The following is a 19,793-nucleotide window of genomic DNA, read 5'->3' on the forward strand; positions in this document are numbered from 1 at the left end:
GAACTCCCTTATACTCACTAAAATATTTGTTATAACACTTGAAAAGATGCACTTGCTCACAATGTAAACATTCAATTATATGATGCTTATATTATGTTAGAAACCAACAGAATGTACGTTGGCTAGAAATATGAAGAAAGCCCATCCCTTCACTGAAACAAATACGTTCAGAAGGACTTTGCAAACCCTTGTTAAAGGTTACAAAACAAACAAATCAAAATTATGGGAAAAAACAATAAGCTATTATGGATAAGAGTTTATTACAGATAGTTTATTTAAAGTGGAATAAATAAACTTCAAAAAGCATTCTTAAGTTGTATTTAAATACAAATTATGCACTGTGCATACACAGAACATTGTCTAACTGTATAATGTGACAAAATCAAATGGCAAAAAAGTATTTAAACATGTTTGTAAGAAACAAAGTACTTGTTTTAAATACATATTTTGAAAGTTTATGTACAACTCAAAAGTACTAAAATCTGAGATCAAGTGCATCAAAAGCTGAATCACAAAGCTAACAGGAATGCAACTAACTACCAGTTTTGTTACCTCCCAAGAATACTGAATCAAGTAACAAGTAGTTGAAATACCTGTAAAGTCCAGAATTTGGTAGATGAACAGGGGAAATGAAAAGTGCTGCCCACAAAGAGAATGGTAGTATACACTCAATATAAAACAGAGAGCTCAGTAAGTGTCAGGGAGTTGACATAATTTGGGATGATGTAGAGATGCTGGTGATGGACAGGGGTGTACATAATTTGGGATGCTAATGAGCACAGGAACATGAATATGGTCATCACTGTCTAGATACAGGGGGATTAAAACTATAATCTATTACTTTCCTTAATGTATAGTTTTAACAAAATGTAATCTGTAAAGATATTTACATATTCATTGAAACTAATCGAGGGGAAAACATTTGCAAAATGATTCTGGTATCTGGAAGTTATGGTGGGTAAATACTATTATATGAATATAAGACTTCTCTATCCACTAATTTAGTGCAGATTTTAAACAGGTTAAAAATAAAACTGGGCAATGGTCTGGGTGGACAGAGAATTGTAATGCAAATCTATTTAACCACCTTAAAATAATTACAAGTAGCTTTAGTTTGTTCACAAAATATAATATTAACTAACATTTATCATTTTTACTTTTGGATGTTAAACTAGGGGACAGAATGTTGAAGACTAATATTTGGATAATGCAAGAAAACATTTAGCTAATTATTATGAATTAATCTAATAATATGTCTTGACCATTGATGACCTATCTTAACAAAAATGCATAAAATATACAGCACTGAAATAGGCTAATCAGCCTGATTGGTCCATCTCCGTGTTTCGGCTCTATGCAAGCTTCCTCCCACCCAACTATATTTAATCCTCTATCAACATATCGTTCTATTCCTTTCTCCCCTCAGGTTGTATTTATATTCCCCTTTAAAAATGCATTTATGTCATTCATCCTACTGTTCCTCATGGTAGAGAGTTTCATATTTGAAATCATTATTTAGTTAAAGAAGTTTCTCCTGAATCACCCATTGGATATATCATTGGCTTAATTTTATAGCTCTTGGTTTAGGGCTCCTCACAAGCAGAAATATCTTCATTATTAAATCCTTTCATAATCTAAAACACCTTCTAACTCATTTAGACTTTTATTTGCCAAGGAGTATGTGGCCTCCTTATTCTTCCCACCAAGATGCACCACCTCATATCAATCTATGTTGAAATTCACTTGCTAATCACAAGTCCATTCTGAAAATATGTTAATGTCTTCTTGTATTTTATCTTTAGTATTAACTATATCCTACAAATTAGTGTAATTTAGTCAAATTTTATAGGACTAAGGCTCTGAAGTCATAATTCTACTTAAAAAGGAAATATTGCAGGGCAGTGGAAGTAATCAGTAGCTCTTTCAGAGAGTTGGCACAGACATGATGGGCTGAATGACCTCTTGGTAACTGTATGATTCACTGATTCCATAAAGCAGGCAACCAATTTTAAAATATTTAAGTAGAGATTTTACCTAATCATGGAATTCCCTAATCTTAATGAAATAAAAATGTACTTAAATAAATAACACTACTTTTAGCCACGTGGCAATTGTTACTGTTTTCGGAAATACAAGAACTATTGGAAGTTAGACTGGATTATTGATTAATTCCCGTTTACGATGGAAGCTCTATACTTTGTATAAATAAACAAACTAATTTGACAATCTAAAAAAGTAAATTCTACTTAATGCTATAAAGCTTGTCTATTGTCATGCAATATTGGAATGAAGCAGATTCAAATAAGTCAAAGGATCACATTAAAAAAACAACATTCAGTAGGTTTTCATCGACAAGGATATGGGGGGAAAAGAATCTACATTTATTAATCAATTTTAATTTTAGATGCTCCTATATGAATACTTCTGCACTCCTAGATAAATCAAGCTTATTAGTATCTGTTTATTTTCCATTAGCCAAAGAGAAATAAAGTAAATTTAAAGAAGTTTGCACTCTCTCAAGTTAAAATGGAATAAGAGTTTAAAAAAATTTAACCATAGATAAATTAGTAAAGCACCAACTTACTTTTATGTGAGTGCTATAAGTATGACAACACATTGACCGGTCAATTGAGGAACACAATAACCATGTTGATATTCTTTAAAAGTTGCCAATTACATACCTATTCTGTAAAATTATTAATGTCTTCCCTGTATTTTGTTGCAGTCATTCTCAGTATTAACTGTACCAACCAATTTGGTGTTATCCAGTCATATTATATAAAAAGGTGCAAGTCCCTAAAGTTACAGTTCTGCTTAAGGGCTATATTCTTTAAAATGTAGTTTTTCAATTCCTAGTTCAAGGTTTAAAATCTATTCCTTACTTCTAAAATTCTGTTATTAGAAGAATAAGAGAGCAAATTACTTCCTTAATTGCATATATCCAGGGATCACTGGGACAGTGTTGTAATTTTTTCTTGCAAAGTGTGATAGTGAGATAAATGAACATCAGCTGACATTTCAATTTTATTTTGGTTTCAATATTATGTAATATATCTGGTATGAAGATTCTTTATACATAGGTGTCGTATAACTGTACATACCATTTGTTTTGTTAGACACATTTAACAACAAAAAAAGCAAAGACAGTTATACAAGTGTACTGAACATATTTCTTATTTCCTTCAATATATTCCAAGGAATCCTAAAGATGATTCAGATTCTAATTTATTTTTCAGTTACTGCTCACATTCATAATTTTATACTTAAAATATTATTTCATACTTTTGAATAAGGACTCTACTTTGAATAGAAGATGTACAATTATTAAATTATTCGTATTACATTAGATTATCATTTAGCCCTCTATAGAAAGGGTTTCTGAAATAAAATCCAGTATTGAATAACTATCAAAGCCAGATTAGAATCATAGAATCCCTACAATGCAGAAGGAGGCCCATTTGGCCCATTGAGTCTGCACTGACAACAATCCCACCCAGGCCCTATCCCCGTAACCCCACATAGTTATCACACTAATCCCTCGAACCTACGCATCCCGGAACATTAAGGGGCAATTTAGCAATGCCAATCAACCTAACCCTCTCAACTTTGGACTGTGGGAGGAAACCAGAGTACCCGGAGGAAACCCACGTAGACACACTGAGAATATGCAAACTCCACACAGACAGTGACCCAAGCCAGGAATCGAACCCAGGTCCCAGGCGCTGAGAGGCAGCTGTGCTAACCACTGTGCCGCCCCTCAAAGATTAAGCTTTATCACACAAAGTATAAAGAAAATAAGCATGCACAGTATGCAATAACTTTATTTACTGAATGAGCTTTTACTCTTTCTGAGCAATTCTTTTAAACATTCAGTAAGTTTTGTTTAATTGGAGCAATTGTGAAAGTTAGCAATCTTACTATTTTATATGATGGCTTTGTTCAACAGTGCAGTGTTTAAAATCAGTACATGTTGCATAGAATGCATAATCTAGAGTAATAAAATGCACAATGAAAAATAGGAACTTATCATAGAAACCCTAGAAATCATAGAAACCCTACAGTGCAGAAGGAGGCCATTCGGCCCATCGAGTCTGCACCGACCACAATCCCACCCAGGCCCTACCCCCACATATTTTACCCACTAATCCCTCTAACGTACGCATCCCAGGACTCTAAGGGGCAATTTCTTTTAACCTGGCCAATCAACCTAACCCGCACATCTTTGGACTGTGGGAGGAAACCGGAGCACCCGGAGGAAACCCACGCAGACATGAGGAGAAAGTGCAAACTCCACACAGACAGTGACCCGAGCCGGGAATCGAACCCGGGACCCTGGAGCTGTGAAGCAGCAGTGCTAGCCACTGTGCTACCGTGCCGCCCACTTATGTCAGAGAAGGAAAAAAGCTTTGAATTTTGTAATGATTTTGTATTTTATACCTTTATAGGAACATGGGGCAATACATCTTAATTTTAAAATAAAACTATATTGTGTCTAAAATTGCAATTAACTTGTATGAAGCCAAAATAATTCTACCTCAATGTGCTTCCTTCAAAAATAAACCAGATATTCTTGACCATCCATCTCTATTGTAAAAGCCCAATATAATTTGTTGCACACCACAATTTCATGGAAGATATTTTCATGTTAATTGATGTAACTGCAGACCATGTTTTAAAATTTGTCAGCACCTAATAATGCCACAAAACTTAACAGCTGTACTCTGACACCCAAATTTAAAGCTGGCCACTTAAATTTTCTTATGTTTTTAACAGTACTTCAAAACAATTACTATTATGCAAAATTAATTGCAATTCCTTTGGTTTTGAATCCATTATCATGTTTTGATCTACAGACAAAAACATTTAAATATATGAACCAAGTTTTCTTTTAACACTTTTCTATATTAGCACAACAACATAGAAACCAACAGTTGGTTTATGATGATTAATCAAAAGTAGCAAATATCTATTTACACATAACTTAAAAAGCATGAAACAACAAAATTAAAGTGAATTCACCAGGGATTACCCATATTCACCAATTGTATTTATATACAACTATATACAACTATCCTTTATATCAATATATTTTATTTGTTACTAGGCATAAGCCAGTATCTCCAGGAACTTCTACAACAATATTAACAGCTGATTGTTACACTTACTGTAATTTAATAAACTAAAATGATACAAAGTTGTAACAAAGCTTCTAAGGGATTGTTTATTTTTGACCTTATTGATTTTCTTTCAAAACTCTATGTTGAATACAATTTATTAGACAATTTTGCAAGATAACATTGTAGTGTTGCTAGTAGACTATTGATAAACTTAATGGGTATATGCGAGCACAAACCGAAGAAAATATTGAGTATTATAATATTATAGATTTAGTTCATCCTAACTAGAAACATATAGAGACCACTTTCAGCTACATTACATTTGAATGAAACATTGTTGCTGGTAATGGTAAAAACAATTCATAGATGTCAACAAAAAATGCACCGGCAGAAGATTGAAGGCAAATTATCTTAAATGTGAATTTTCCTGTAGCATATTAGTACTACTGTGACAAATAAGACTATTTGCTTTAAATAGCTGTACAATTGGAATATGCACTTAAATTGTTGTTTCATGATTGTAGTATCTAAATTATATTCAATGAAACAATTGGTATGGTGTTGTTGGATTACATCAGTAAACCATCAAAAATATTGCACCTATCTGAAACAACAGGATCTTTTAAACAAAAGATCGATGTATTAACAGGAGAAGATTTAAATTGTGAATAGAAAAACACTCTTTTTAAATGCCCTGAATATTTACACTAACATTTTCAGTTTTAATAGTAACCTTTTCATGTTTTATTCAGATTGGAAATAGACCGGAATATTAAAATAAATGAATTTAAAACTCGTACTGACTGAAATTAGCAGATTCACAATAGACTAATAATACAAAAACTATACTTCATTTTGGCAAGTTATTTATTCTTTACATTGTATTTAAAATCATAACATTTTGTACATTTAGCTAACTCATTTTGCATTCTGACAAGAGAATAATAAGGTATTTTCACATCAATAGAAAAGGAATAATATCCAAATAATAGGAATACAATCTAATAACTTCTAAAACTAAAATAATCCCAATTAAACAACTGTGTATTACAGCATATTATTGTGAAGCATTACAATACATACTCAATGTTTCATCCAAAATGTCACTGTAAAAAAAGGTTTCTCTGATGAATGCTCCTTTGGTGTTTATTTGGATAATATTCCTTTGATTTACAAACACTTTCTAAACTGCAAATAAATCTTGTCTAGCAAGAAATGGCAATTCACATGGTGAAATATAACAAGAGTGAGTATTCAAAAGAAACAAATAACAAGCAAACATTTCCAGTCTAGATATATTTTTTAAAAATATATTCTGAAGTGTTTTACAAATTTTACAACAGCATTTTAAAAAAACAGTTTAACATAAAATCATTGTGCTTTTTAAAATTGTTTCAAGGTGCACATCAAAACTTCTGAAAATGAAAGCCTTATCTATGTAACTTTTAGGTAAATTTTACTGTAATATTTTAACTAAAAGAACCTAGTCAGATGCTGTTCTCAAAAACATTTTCTACCCTGTCAGATGCTGTTCTCAAAAGCATGTTCTATTAATAATATTAAACTTTGCCCGATCATTCCATTTATCACCTCACATTCAAAGATCTTCTGTAATTTAAATGCCAAAGATTTCTAACTTTTACAAAAGTTATTTTGTACAACTATACATTTTAGAAAACACAAACACTGAATTACTTGCACTTAGTTAACTCATAGGAAGCAATCGGTCACCCGCTGAATAACACCTGTGCATTGAATCTGACGAGGCGGTAACAAATGTTTTCCTGATTTTGTATTCATCAACATATGCCGCTGTTTACAGGCTAACATTATATTTAACACGGATTGCTTTCAGTTTGATTGTGATTTTTTTTTACACAATTAATTTGTGGATCTTTTGGAGAAATGTTGCCCCAGATAGATTAGGATAATAATTTTGCATTAGATTATCACAATAAGAGAGAGAGTATAAAGACAGACAAAATGCAAGGTAAGTGAAGAATTGTATCAAATAAAAACAAAAATATTAACTTTGAAACCTGTTTCTAACATTTTATCTTGGGGGGACTTTCTAACAGGTTTAATTTCTCAGCTTGTTTTAGATGGGAGTTATAGACTTGATTGCATTGTAATCAGCAAGTAAAATTGCAGGTGTCTAACATGTGCATATGAACATTTTTAAACTCGGAATTTAGTGAGTCATTGTAAACAGATTAAATTATCTTTACGGAACTCACTTTAATGAAAAAAAAACAAGGTATTCACTTCTATTTTAACCTTCCTAAATAACTCAGGTAATTTCCTCAATCTCTTAAATGACACCATTTTCAAATATTGCATCATATATATATCACACGTCACAATAGTTTAAAACAAATGGGGGGGGAGGTTAATAAAAATTTGTTGACAATGAAAGGTATTGTTGAATGTAAGGAATTTTACAAATATTGGTACAAGGAAATGCTGGAAGTTTCATACTATCAAAAGATCAATTATGCAGGTAAATTAGTGTCAAGCATACATTAAAATAAAATTTTAGATAACCAATACCAATGGTTACTATTTATGCCCTCAAATCATTTCTTAAAGTTGCAATGTGTTTATGAACGTTTCAATGTCAGCACAAGGTAGAAATAAATTTGAGTAGATTGTTATATTACAATAAAGTTTAAGGAATTCATGTGGCATAATGCGTTTATATTTCCTCAAGTTCAAAAGGCTATAAAACATGTATGCTTGTAATAAATGAAACTGTACAGAGGACAACATTTTTAGTTTAAATATCTTGAATACAATACATTTCTAAAATATATTGAGATTTTAAACAACTTTTGAGGCTATTATTCTTTTAAATTCAACTCCAACTATTAAACAAATTATAAAAATCATCATTTGAGATTGTATTATTTGAGAATCACTTTCAAAGGTCAATTTTTGTTGGTGTTCACAGTTCACTTTTAAACAATTGATTTAACAGTTATTGGCCATTAATAAACATAATGGAAACAAAACACAAGCCATAATTATTTAGATTCTTTCAGAACTGGTAAGGAACATGCAGCTAAAAAGTTTTCCTGAATGTGTCAAACTTTGTTCTTACCATTTTCTCCTTTTTGAAAACGACTACTTTTGTATTTATAAGTGGATTCAACTAAACTTAAAGTTCCTCCTGAAAATGACATTTTATAAACATTTCTCATGAAACTGGAAAACATGCATCCAATGTCCTGTATAGATAGAGTTAAGTTTTCTCTTTTTGAAAAGCATTAAATTCAATCTCATCACCTATCCTTTATCCGAAAGTTAACATAGAGTTCTTAAATATCTAATGCAAACATGCTGGAAAGATGTTTTGAGAAATAGACCTTATTTCAGTAACATAGATATTTACTAAATTTTAAATCGAGTTGTAAAGATATTAGAAAAACTATAATAAGCATAGTTAATATTGTCAATAAGTATTCTTTGTTAAACTGAAATGTGAAATTACCTTTTATAGTCCATCAACAGACTTTAGAAGACTTTTAAAAGTATTACATCATATGATAAACAAAAGAGCAGTTTCTACTTTAGTATAAATATAAAAATCTATGCTGCATTATTTTCTACGCAACTCAGATACAAAAGCTGCACAGAAATTACAGCAGAGACAGGCCATTCAGCCCAGTAAATTTGTCTGCGATTATGCTCCACTAATTTCGTCTTCCTTTCTCCTTTGTGCACTTAGCAAAGAAATGTTCAAGTTTGATATTTGCCTCAACTACTCCATGTGGTAGCAAGTTCCAGATTCCCACCAATCTGAGTAACAAAGTAACTCCTCAATTCTTCCTTGGGTTTATTTATTAGTGACTATTGTCCACTCTTCACAAGAGCCTCAGTCTCTTCAGCCTTTCCTAATAGTTGTACACTAAGTTCAGGTCTCACCTTAGTCAATTATTTTGCACTTTCTCCAGTGATTCTATATCCCTTTTTTAATATGGAGACCAAAATTGTCCACAATTTACAGTATGGTCTCATGTTTAGTTATTTATATTTTTGAATTATATTCCTCCAGAAATGAATCCCAGGGATTTATATACATCTTTACAATTTGATTAACCTGCTTTGTTATATTTAGTGATCTGTATCCATAGATCCCTTTGCACTTCTACCCCACTTAAATTAATTTTCCAAGGAGTAGGTCCCTTCCTCATTTCTAACAAACTCCCTCACGTATCTATATTGAAGTTTCTTCGTCATTTACATGCCCATTCTGCAAGTTGTTATGGCAGAATTCATTAAAATCTTTTAGTTCGTCATGTACAAACTTTTAAAAATACTTCTCAAATGACTGGGATTTAAAATAATAACGCGTTAACACTTCAGAAACGTCACTCTGTTACACGGCTATACATCGACAAACAATGCAAAAGTCCAAGGTGAAGCATTTGTGCATTTATTATTAGTTTTAGTGTTTTCAATGTATTAGCCCATCCTATATGTCACTGTACCAATGACTGTACAAGCAGCAGCAATAGAGGATTTCCTATGGCGCTAGCGTGCTGTACGTCCACATAAGTGATTAAAATATTAATCCTAATGCAACCAGACAAGTAACAAACAAAAAGTGCTAAAATTGTTTAATTCCCAAGTGTTAAAAACTGAACCAAAACAGATATTCGCCTTTCCAATTTCAATCATTTCCAGTAATAAACCTTTGTCTTCTTGAACCAGTACCGTACTCCCCGCCCCCTCGTGCAACATGTCAGAAATGCAGCACATCTTCACAAGTGCAAAATAACATGCACAGTTTGCGTCAGAGAATTAAAACAAAAAAAGCAGGAAAAGTTATGATTTAATAGAAATAAACATTAATCTTTAGAAGATTTAGGACTAGAAGAAGCAATCAATCTCATTGACATGGAAATGTTTACTAATATGTTGACGTATAGTTATTAATTTACGAGATTTACTTCTGATGTTTTTCTCAAATATTCTCCACAATGTTAATACATACTCTCATCACTAAAAGTGTCATTGTTTACGGTACTTCGCAATTAAAGAGCGGAAAACAAACATCATTGTACTCTCAAATGTAATACCCCGTTTCAAACATTTGTACCAAATCGAAATTATGTATTATCCATTTAAACGAAATATTTCCTACGTCTCTCTCAATAAAGTAGTTTATTTTAACATAGCAATGTTTATACTTCATTGCACGAGTCTTGTTTCCATTAACACCTCACTAAATGTTTAAGAGGTGATCTATATTTGCGATATCCCTGGAACTCGTCAGTGCTATAGAGCGAGAGAGAGAACAAAATGGTTTTGATATTTTCCCTCTTTTTTGGTTATATTCCTAAATGTCTTAATAATATATATATATTTAGCAAAAAAAAAGTAATCTACAACTCCTAGAAATCCTCGTCTACCCTTCCCCCCCCCCCTCCTCCTCAACACCAGGATTGCATGTTTGTGTAAAGCTGCCCACTTCATTCGATCGATCAAAATCAAATATAGAGAAATTGCAATTTTATAACTTTTTAAGCATTTCTGAGCCTCTTTGAAAGCGTCTGGACTTCAAGACTGGTCAAAATTTGTTTAGATGAAGTGAGAACTGATCTTTGCTTCTGTTTCTTCCAAAATCATATTCGAAACAAAAACAAACCGAAGGGGGAAAAGTGCTTTTAACACGGAATTTCTGCGAAAAGTTCATTTTTAAAAAAAAATCTTTAAATTCTTTCAGCTCTCGTTGCAGCTTTGACAGAAGTTGCTTCAAGTTTCTCTTTCCCTCTTCAACGCTGTCGTTAAACATACAACAACAAAAAACATAAAATAAACTAATTCCAAACGGAACTCGAGCAAGAAAGTGAACAAAGTGGGTTAAATTCCCCAATCCTATTAAGAAGGTAGTGAGGTTATCTATCCTCAACCTTGGCGATGAGTTGGGATCAGTTTTGGAGAAAGTTGTTTCCTCTTTTTTTCTGCTGCCGTTTCCCTCCGTCTCTCACAGACTCTGAGGTACAAACGGGGGCACAAACTTTTTTTCCCCTCTCTCACAACATGATTTAAATAACCCTGATAAACTATTTCAAAAAGGGGACAACACCTGGCAAAATTCAACTGGAACTTACCGCGGGACATTCAACATCACTTTCCCGTATTTTTTTCCAGCTTTAAACAATTATCCGAATTTTTAAAATTTTTTTTCTCATATTTTTGTTTCACCGCGGGCCTAAAAATTGTTTGCTTTAGCCTCCTTCCAGCGGCCATTGTATACGCGCTGCGCCTCCACCTACCCTGATGGCGGACATCCCGCCCCCTCCGCCCCTACTCTATTGGAGTAGAGGCAGCAGGAGGCGGGGATTAGCCCGAAATACAACGCCAGGTCCGGAAGCCTATTGGCGAGTCCCCGCTGTCTGTCAACGTCAATCTCAGGTTTCCGCCAGCAGGTTAGGTTCCACTCATATTATAGCGCGCGGCTCTCTGTGACGTCGCTGGTTGATGTGTCCTGATGTTGGAGGTAAGGACAGAGAGGAGGTTAGAGAGAGACAGGGGGAAATGGAGTGAGGGATAGAGAGAGGGGAGAGTGGAGTGAGGGTTAGAGAGAGGGGAGAGTGGAGTGAGGGTTAGAGAGAGGGGAGAGTGGAGTGAGGGTTGGCGAGAAGGTGGAGTGGAGTGAGGGTTGGCGAGAAGGTGGAGTGGAGTGAGGATTGGCGAGAGGGTGGAGTGGAGTGAGGGTTGGCGAGAGGGTGGAGTGGAGTGAGGGTTGGCGAGAGGGTGGAGTGGAGTGAGGGTTGGCGGGAGGGTGGAGTGGAGTGAGGGTTGGCGGGAGGGTGGAGTGGAGTGAGGGTTGGCGGGAGGATGGAGTGGAGTGAGGGTTGGCGAGGGTGGAGTGGAGTGAGGGTGGAGTGGAGTGAGGGTAGAGTGGAGAGAGTGAGTGGCAGGTTAAGGGAGAGAGTGAGTGCTGGGGGGAAGGAGGGAGAGAGTATGGGGGTGGAGTTGAGGGAGGGATGGAGTAGGGGATTAAGGGAGCGATAGAGTGCAGTTGTGGGATTGGAGGGTTATAGAGCCATAGCTATAGCTTCTCGTTCTATATCTCCAAGGAGAGGAGACAGGAGGGAATAGAGGGCCAAGAAAGAGAGTTGGAGGTCCAGAGGTGGAGCAGAAAGGATGTGGAGGGCCATAGGGTGGTGTGGGTAGTGAGCCATAGGAAGGAGTAGAGGGCCATAGAAGGGTATGTGTGGGGCTAGACGGCCATGGGAAGGGAAGAGGCACAGGGTCATTATGGGGCAGGAATGGATTAGAGGGCCATGGGAGGGAGGAAAAGGAATGGCAGAGGGCAAGAGAAGAGGGAATTGGAGAGAAGGTAAAACAGATTGGAATTGAGAAGGGAAGGTGCAGGATACTAGGAGAGGTGCAGTTGGATGCAAGATCATTTGATGTTTGGGAAAATGAGGAAATGGAGGAACAGGAGTAGGGTAAACTCAAGATAGAGTGGAGGCAAAAGTGAGGGAGATAATAGGAAGAACAAAAATGGAGGGTGAAAAAGTAAATTGAAGATATGGAGAGAAGGCAAGAATCAAGCACGTGTAAAGATGAGAAGTGAAGACAAAAATCTGGCAGCCAAATGAAAAGGTAAAATACAGAAAGGGAAGAGGATATATAAACGTTGGCCAGAGACCTGGATGGTAGGATGAGGGCAGAGGAAGAGAAAGAGATGGTAGGAAGGAGGTTGGGGGTGAAAGAAAGGATTAGGAAGGAACAAGCTTGCACTTCACCTTCCATGTCCTCAAGTCACATTGAGAAGTGTCATAGCTAATGAATGAATTTTGAAGTCCAGTCATGTCATTAGACAAGTGCAGCAGCCAGTTTGTATAGAACAAGGTCAAATAATACCACCTCAACAGTTCAATCAACTACCTTTTGAAATAAAAACATGAGGTCTGATAAATACCAGAGCAGAACCCTACATATGGTGGAAGTCTGAAATAAAAACAGTAAATATTAAAATACGCGGCAGATTTGGCAACATCCACAGAGAGAAAAATAGAGTTCACGTTTCAAGTTAATGATATGAAGATTCTGATTTATTTTCATTTTTACTTTTTTAAGATTGGTCTTGAAAAGTAGTATCCAGTGAAACGGTAAGGATGCAAGATTAGGGGCAAGTTAATTTTGGTTGAATTACTTTTGGGGCTGCAAATTACATTGCAGAGCCTTTGTCCTGAAGATTAAATTAATTGAGTGGTCTAACAGAACAATGCATGAATTGTGCATGACCTGTGACAGGAAGAATAAAGTTTCCTGGTTTCACACATGCTTGTGTTCTTTATGGCACAAATTACTGATTTAGCTTGTATTGCGCACTAGTGTGAACGTCCCATGATAATAAAATGGCAACAGCTGATTGTGGGGACACACAAACAGACACAAAGTTAGCAAAACACTATTTTAATATACTGTTGAACCAATTTAACAAGGAATTCAGCCTCTGGTAGCCTGCGTTAAGTCTAACTTGCCCATCTTTCTTGCCCTTGCTGACAACCTCTACTGGTTGCCAATGCCTCCAATTTGAAATCTTTGTCCACATGTTTAAATTGCATCATGCCCTTTATATCCCCCCTTTCCATTCCTCCCATTAGCTTCTTATGCATACCCCTGTCCCCTACATAAGCAGCTGTGCCTTCAGCTATCTCTGACCCCCACTGTGAATTACTCTCTGCTGCTGTACCTCCCTCTCAAGAATCATGAACCCAACATCTTTGACCAGACTTTTAGTTATTTCCTATTCAGGCTTAAGTGTTGTGGGAAATGTTACTGCATTAAGCTTCTATATAAATGCAAGTAGTTGTTAGCGAAGCATTGTATTACGAGCAATGATCAAAGCCCAGACATGGGAGCACACTCTTTTTCACCCGACTGACCCATTTTCAAAAGTGATTTTATAATTTGCATTTTTTTTTTCAGGAGTCCATGGCAAATGGGAGGATTTCATTTTAAAAATAAAATTCCCTAAAACCAACAGACAAATGTTAAATACCTGCTACATTTTGGAGTAGAGTAAGTTTTATATATTATTGAACTACTGAAAAGAGAGACATATTCCCAAGCCTTTTTGTCTTTGCCACATTCTTTGTAAGATTGACTAATATTACAACTTTTATTGATGCCAGGTGCTGTAAAACGATAACTCGGAATGCCTAGAAATGTGCGAAAGTTAAGAGATGAAGACGGTAATCCATGTCTTGAGGTAGGAGCATTGTTAAACTCCAGCCTTCATTTTAACCATGCTTGTCAACTAACTTGACAAATGGTTTGTTTTTATTTAAAGGAAACGGATGCCTCCAGGAAGTGCCTAGAAGTTAATAATTACAACAAAGACATGTGCACCCAGTATTTTCTGAGGTATAAAATGTGCAGGAAATTCTGGGTAAGTGTGACTGAAGATTTAACTCAGATTTTATCAGACGAATCTTTGAGATGTATGAGAAAGAAAATCAACTACAAAGTTGTTTGGTCTCAGTGTGGTATTGCATAACACATCAGCCTGGATTTTCTAATCAAGCTAAACTACCCCATCTTCAGCACGAATCTAGGTGAAAAGCTCCTCGGCCTTCTTGTAACACTGCCATTTCCAGGATCTTCTGCCGGAGGTGACTTGCAATATATTGGCACAATGAGTCTCAATCTCTGAATTATGATTTGTTTAACTCATCAGTAACCATTGACCAAGGATGCAACTATGGTAAATTTATTGTGTATCTCAGTTAGTTCATATAGTAATATTGTGAAAGAAGTTTTGAAGAAATAATTATTTACTTTGACACATTTCTTTCCCTTTTGAAGAACAATATAATGATTCAAAGACGAAGAAATGGCATTCACCCTGACATGCCAACTGCGAAGGATAGAAAAGAAATTTTGGAAGAATACAAAGAGAAACCCTACTGATGATCTTGGTTCTGATCAATGTGAATAATTTAGAATATGAATTTTATATCTAAATAAAACTTTACCAAATGAATGTAACATCAGATAGTTTACAATAAAAGAGCATAAAGATTTCACAAAATATATGTATGCCGTTTTTAGAAAATAAATGTCTAACTGCACTGTTTTGTGTAATGGGAACAAGGAAACTGTTAAGACAAATTATAATAACTTAAAAGTAATTCTTCAAAAATTGATCTTGTATGGACTGCCACGAAAGGTGGGCAAAGCTAGGAATTCTATTAGGTATAATGTGTTAATTTGGCAACTACTAATATGCATATGCATCTTAAGTTTTATATAAAAACGATTGCCCCGGACTTTGCACTCATTAACAAAATGATGGCACTGTAGCTGCCCATAAAAGATCTAGCAATCTCTGTGACATGGTTTTTACTATGTCCAACGTTAATTTCCTTTTGGCATCAGCAGCACAAGGGAATTGCTGGTGTTCAGCATCCATGCTGTTATTACCAGTCAAATGCATAGACAAATTCTCATAGAAAAATAATTGATTATCCATTGTAATCATTTTTACAAATAGCCAAAATATGTGAAAGGATTAAGGTAGAAGCTGACATATAAAACTTCTCACTTTTTACATTTTAAAATTTCTGGGAGTTTCTCATAATGGAGAAAATTGACATTTAACTTGTATATTTTGGAGAGCCAGAAATGTCGTTCAATGGTCATCATGAACTTAATATGTTGTTAACCCAATTACCTCATTCAGTAAGGCTTAACTTTCTTAAGGGTTATAATGAGACTAATGATCTAAAAATGAAAATTTGTGTCAATATAAGTGACTTTTAAGATTGGGGACTTCAACAACGCACCTTATGGAGGAGTAGGATATCATTGAACACCTTCAGGATGTCTGTGTTTAATTGCACATGTGTGGAAGCCAAAAGTTTGTCCGTTTCACTGTTGTATGTTGTATATCTGCTCAGTAGTTCTCAGAGGTTTCTGAGTCTTATATGGTTGAATGTTAACTATTTATTGATAACACTTAACTATACACGCATACAGGGTGTAGTCCAAACTGTGAGCTAACTCCATGCTTGCTTCTACACAGGTCAATGTCCAGTACACAACTGACTTTAGTCTCAGGTCCTGTATCTCTTTACATCACATCGTGGCCGGTACTATTTTCCAATCCCACATTAACTCTTATGATACCGGACACCCTTGTCTGGAGTTGGTGCTCATTTTTATATTCCTATGTGCCTCTCACTTGAGGTACAGTGGCAATTATCTGAAGGTTTTGCTTGTCTGACCAAAGACGAGCTTCTGCCATCTGCAAAGAAATTGGTCAAATTGAATCTACAATGAGTGAAGACCAATTCAGAGCTGAGGTACCAGTTGAGAATCTTTTGACTGATGGGCCTCTCGGGAACTTGCATTTCTGTGTTTATGGTTGTCTTGATGCCTTCTGCCATTTTGAGAAGATTAAAGGCAACACAGGCATCTCTGCTTGAGAGAAAAAGATTGGTTTCAGATGAAGTCCATGACTTCTGCTTGTTGCCATACCTTAGTGGTTCTAGGATCATGCCTATAATCGGAAGTTGAATTCCTTCAGGCCCATAGAGTGGTGTGGCTGTCGATTGTTGTCAGAGGTCTCTTGTCTCACAGGACTGTAATAATGGCTCCCATGACTTGAAGTTGCTGAGGTAACTGTTTACTGTGATCGCATTCCAAAAAAAGAACCCAGGATCCTTGACCTCAATCAAGAAGTGCAGTTGGGTCTCTTCCTGGTGTACCTCCATCAAATTGATTGTCTTGGGATACTCCACACATTGGGGTGTCTTAGTTTTGCATAGCTTTCCGAAGTGGCCCAGTGGCTTCAGTTGTAACACTGCATTGACATTGGTAGACATTGTTCATGTGAGGTCATTTGGCTCCATGGTGCTGCCTTGTCTCCAACCGTGTTTGGACTGTTTGGGTACTGCCTTCTTTGGCCTGGAGTCTCTGTGCCTCTTTGTTGTTTCACTAGCTGGATGGTGGGGGTTGCTCTATACCATAGCTTCCTTTCATCTCGTAAAATAGATTGGTGCCGTTGGCAGATTTCAGAGGTCTGATTATTTGGACGGCCTTTTCTAGAGTCAGAACTTCCTTGGTCTATAGTATATCTGCAAGGGCATTGTCAGCACTCCGTCAACAATTCTGTCCCTTAAGAGTTCTGATTTGAGGTCACTGCAATCTCAGCCTTCAGCCAATCTGTATAATTCACAGCACAGTGGCACAGTGGTTAGCACTGCTATCTCAGTGCCAGGGACCCGGGTTTGATTCCCAGCTTGGATCACTGCCTGTGTGGAGTCTGTATGTTCTCCCAGTGTCTGCGTGGGTTTATTCCGGGTGCTCCAGTTTCCTTCCACAGTCCGAAAGACGTGCTAGTCAGTGCATTGGCTATGCTAAATTCTCCCTCAGTGTACCCAAACAGGCGCTGGAGTGTGGCAACTAGGGGATTTTCACAGTAACTTCATTGTTAATGTAAGCCTACTTGTGGCACTAATAAATAAACTTTTAAAAGAGTCAACTGATTCTCCAGGCTGTTGGACATGTTTATTGAATTTTCCTCTCAAATGTTGTTGCTTCTTAGATTAAAATACATATTGAATGATTGAAGAACTTCTTCAAATTTATCTGAGGATTTATTTATTCTGCCTCTCTTAATATCATCGGCCATTGGACATACTGAATAACGTAGTATATTCACTGGTTCAGCTTCTGTCTTTTTAGTGAATCCTGAAGCTATCATGTATTTTGAGACTTTTTTGCCAATGTCCTCAATTTTGTGTTAGGTCTGGCCCTTGGATCAGTTCAGATTGGTCTGGTAATATTCATTTGTTGTCCATGGTTGCTTTAAAGTTCAGGGGAATACAGCTTTAAATGCTATGCAGGTTTTAAAGATGATGCCCCGCATTAAATGTTTTTAAAAAGAAATCTTCCTGCATTTATTGCTTTTCGGCAGACTTCCCTGACAATGGCCATGCCAGCCTTTTTGTCTTTCGTTTTGTGCAGCGATTTACTCCGTTAACTATTCTGGGCCTTCCCTACGATATTGGTGGATTTTTGGGTGTTTTACAATGGATTCCTGTCTGAGGATTTCAAACCTTCCGTTTCATTTTTGTTTTCAAACCAACTCGGCTGCCACGTGGTGGTGCTGACTCTGAACCTGGCTGGCCATGATGGTTTTGGAAACAGGCTACTTTGACTTCTTTTGCAGGACTGAAGCTTCTTAACCTAGAACTGGCTTAGGACTGATTCTTTTGCCCAACCCTGCTAGGTCCTTGACTTTGCACTCTGTGGGCATTCACAAAGGACCTCCACGAAATCTTGTGGAGTCCTTATGCACAGTGGAGTTTTTTTTCTGCCTTTCTGCTTCAGATTCTGCAAAGGAGCTTCTTTCAGGTGATGTACCTCTGTTTCCACACTTCAGCTGCGTTGTCAGATCTGAATGCGGCTCCTTTAATTTTCCAGCTTTTGAATTTCTGCCCCAGTTTCTCTTGAGTTTCTGGGTTTTTCCATTTGTGACCACCATGTTGTATGTCTGTTCAGTAGATCTCAAAGTGGTTCTGATCCTGCATGGTTGAATATTCAATGTTTATTGATAACACACAAATATATATTTTATATATATATATATTATATGGTCATGTGCTTCTTTATGTCAACTCTGAGTGGTACTATTTCCCAGTCTCACATTTATCTTTGCTATGCCCAATACCCTTATATAGCTGCACTACAGTAATGACATTGATGAACATTTGAGACCTCAGCATAAATCCTCATAGGACACCATTCGTCACAGTCTGCCAGTAGAGTATTGTCCATATCCCTATACTCTATGGTCCTGCTCAGCCAATTTCCTAACCGGCTCAATAATGTGCCTTCAATTCCACCAGCTCTAACAATTCACTGCCTTCTATGTGGGACTTAGTCAAATGCCTTCTGGAAATCCACATAATAATACTTATAGGCAATCTCTTGCATATTACCTTGGTCATCTCTTCAAAATAATCAATCAGTTTTTATCAAGTATGAATGATCTTTACAAATCTATGCTGATTCTCACTAATCAGCCGAAAACTTTCAAGGTGTTCATTCACCCCATAATTTATAAACTCTAGTAATTTCCTGACAAAAGACATTAGGCTAATTGATCTATAACTCTCAGATGTAAAGAGAGAGGCAAAAATCCATAGACACAATTAGATTGTGGAGGGAGAGAGGTGAGAGTCCATTAACGAGCAGAGAGAGAGTGAGAGTCCATTAAAGAGAGGTGAGAGGGAGCTGAAGGTCCATTAAAGAGTGGAGAGAGTGCATTAAAGAGCGGAGAGAGAGAATTGAAAGTCCATTAAAGAGTGGAGAGGTGAAGGTCCATTCAACAGTGGAGAGAGAGAAGTGAGAGTCCATTGAGTAGAACCAGTACAGACTAATCGCATTTGGAGAATTACCGTGAGGCCACATGGAAACAGGTAAGTGCTTGGAAGGTGAGTGTTTTGCTCCTTCAAATTTAAGGGAAAGTAGTTAATTGGTTAACTGACACAATTATGATGGCAGGGCAGGTGATGTGCTGTGACTGCAAAATGTGGGAGCTCTTGGACACTAGTGTGATCCAGGCCAAACTCATCAGCAGCAAGTGTCTGCAACTTGAAGAACTTTGGCTCAGAATCATTGAGCTGGAGGCTAAGCTTTGGA

The 19,793-nt window shown here is 36.3% G+C and overlaps 2 protein-coding genes across 11 annotated transcripts in view; one reads left to right on the forward strand and one right to left on the reverse strand.

Moving 5' to 3' along the window:
- Nucleotides 1–11,421, reverse strand: part of plag1 (pleiomorphic adenoma gene 1) — a 54,261-nt gene extending 42,840 nt beyond the window's left edge. For 2 of the 3 annotated variants that reach the window (XM_078216192.1, XM_078216191.1), the window contains exon 1: nt 11,234–11,386. The gene's annotated coding sequence lies outside the window, so the exon portion shown is untranslated. Of the gene's footprint in view, nt 1–11,233 lie in introns of all 3 variants that reach the window. The other variant, XR_013498320.1, reaches the window with a different exon arrangement.
- A 130-nt stretch (nt 11,422–11,551) lies between these two features.
- On the forward strand, nt 11,552–17,715 carry chchd7 (coiled-coil-helix-coiled-coil-helix domain containing 7). Of its 8 annotated transcripts, none has more exons than XR_013498321.1 (6): nt 11,556–11,622; nt 13,215–13,246; nt 14,070–14,162; nt 14,276–14,352; nt 14,434–14,847; nt 14,949–15,168. XR_013498321.1 is itself a non-coding variant. In XM_078216196.1 (6 exons), the coding sequence occupies exons 4-6, from the start codon at nt 14,299–14,301 to the stop codon at nt 15,051–15,053; spliced, it is 258 nt and encodes an 85-aa protein (XP_078072322.1). In that variant the 5' UTR covers nt 11,556–11,622; nt 13,215–13,246; nt 14,070–14,162; nt 14,276–14,298; the 3' UTR covers nt 15,054–15,213. The 8 variants fall into 8 exon arrangements, 4 of the variants coding, with proteins under 4 accessions (XP_078072325.1, XP_078072322.1, XP_078072323.1 ...); XM_078216196.1 differs by having other exon boundaries at nt 14,434–14,532; nt 14,949–15,213; XM_078216197.1 differs by lacking the exon at nt 11,556–11,622 and adding an exon at nt 11,743–12,737 and having other exon boundaries at nt 14,434–14,532; nt 14,949–15,180.
- The last annotated feature ends 2,078 nt before the right edge of the window (nt 17,716–19,793 follow it).

This window comes from Mustelus asterias, chromosome 7, assembly GCF_964213995.1.
Source record: "Mustelus asterias chromosome 7, sMusAst1.hap1.1, whole genome shotgun sequence".
Lineage (NCBI taxonomy): Eukaryota > Metazoa > Chordata > Chondrichthyes > Carcharhiniformes > Triakidae > Mustelus > Mustelus asterias.

Bases quoted from the DNA above. Each gene is read 5' to 3' on its own strand.
- chchd7 (XM_078216199.1), top strand. From the start codon at position 14,299: ATGCCTAGAAATGTGCGAAAGTTAAGAGATGAAGACGGTAATCCATGT. The intron at 14,353-14,433 runs GTAGGAGCATTG...TTTTATTTAAAG, and splicing joins ACGGTAATCCATGTCTTGAG to GAAACGGATGCCTCCAGGAA. The intron at 14,533-14,948 runs GTAAGTGTGACT...TCCCTTTTGAAG, and splicing joins AAATGTGCAGGAAATTCTGG to AACAATATAATGATTCAAAG.